Consider the following 1,172-nt stretch of genomic DNA (forward strand, 5'->3'; position numbering starts at 1 on the left):
AAATTTAAATTATCAAACTAGTTACAGATTAATTTTCCTAGCGATCGACTAATGGATCAATCGACTGATGATGAGCGGCTGCAGGTTTCAGAGTCTCCTCACCTTGTGGTACTCTGGGTAGAGCAGTTTGGGCAGCTGGTTGAAGATGAGGCCCGGGTCGGTGACCGAGCGTCTGAAGGCGTGGTACACGGGCGTGTTGAGGTGGTGGGCGGCCAGCACTGCGTCGGCCGCCGTGAGCCCCGCTCCCACCACGAGCACCGGGTCTGACGACTGGTCGAGCTCACCGTGAGAGATGGCGGCCTCCAGCTCCCAGAAGGAGTGGCAGACGAAGGGCAGGGACTCGCCCTCCACGCCCAGCCTGGCCGGGATGTCGTGCGTCCCCGTCGCCAGCACCACATTGTGGGCCAACAGGGAAAAAGGCACCTCCTCCGAAACAGAGGAACCATCTAGCAGGAAGAGGGGGGAGGGGGAGGAGGGGGGGTTATTAGGTGTCACTTTCTTTAATTTTTAAACAACATACAACAACATTAATCAGAAGAGCTTTAATTCCCTGTACCTCCCAGCTCCTCCCCCTCTCGCCGCTGCAGTCCCGTCACTCTCCAGTAGGACGGCGACCCCTCCTGGTTGCTGGGCTGCCTGGTTACCGAGGTGATGGTGGTTCCACAGGCGAAGCTCTGCTCCAGGGACATCTGGGAAACGTAGTGTTGATAGTAGGAGGCGATCTCTGCTGGCGTGGCGCGGTCATTTCGGACATTTCTGGAATAAAACAAACATGAAAATAAACTTTAACACAAAACACACAAACAAATGTTTTAACACAACACGACGCACGACTTCTGTTTTCATAGAGTCAAGTCACAGCGACATTTACTAGTTCAAAAGAAAAGGTGTAACACAGCTTATAAACAATAAGTGAACAGGAAGCGTAAAGGTCAGGTCCCTTTATATCAGCTGTTCTACTCATGTCATGTAAATGATTTGTTCCGCTGAGTCATTTGAAAAACAAATTAAGGAGCGAGAGTAACACACGGACATCTGTGATCTGTGGCTCCTATTTATTTATACAACACTTCCGTGTTTATGTCTGGTCGTCCTGTTGTGTAAAGAAAAGTTGACTTGACTTTTATAATCACAATGCTTTCTCTGTCTGACATGAGTCCAAACAGAAGTTT

At 50.0% G+C, this 1,172-nt stretch overlaps 1 protein-coding gene across 1 annotated transcript; it reads right to left on the reverse strand.

Annotated features, from left to right (window-relative positions):
* Positions 1-78: 78 nt before the first annotated feature.
* Positions 79-1,153, reverse strand: LOC111649523 (oxidative stress-induced growth inhibitor 1-like). Its single transcript, XM_023399274.2, has 2 exons — positions 557-1,153; positions 79-446 (listed from the first exon to the last, which is right to left on the reverse strand). Exons 1-2 carry the CDS (start codon positions 687-689, stop codon positions 88-90), a joined length of 492 nt encoding a protein of 163 aa, XP_023255042.2. The 5' UTR covers positions 690-1,153; the 3' UTR covers positions 79-87.
* Positions 1,154-1,172: the final 19 nt, after the last annotated feature.

This window comes from Seriola lalandi, unplaced genomic scaffold, assembly GCF_002814215.2.
Source record: "Seriola lalandi dorsalis isolate HSWRI2012SDOR001 ecotype SW California unplaced genomic scaffold, Sedor1 jcf7180002051135, whole genome shotgun sequence".
Lineage (NCBI taxonomy): Eukaryota > Metazoa > Chordata > Actinopteri > Carangiformes > Carangidae > Seriola > Seriola lalandi.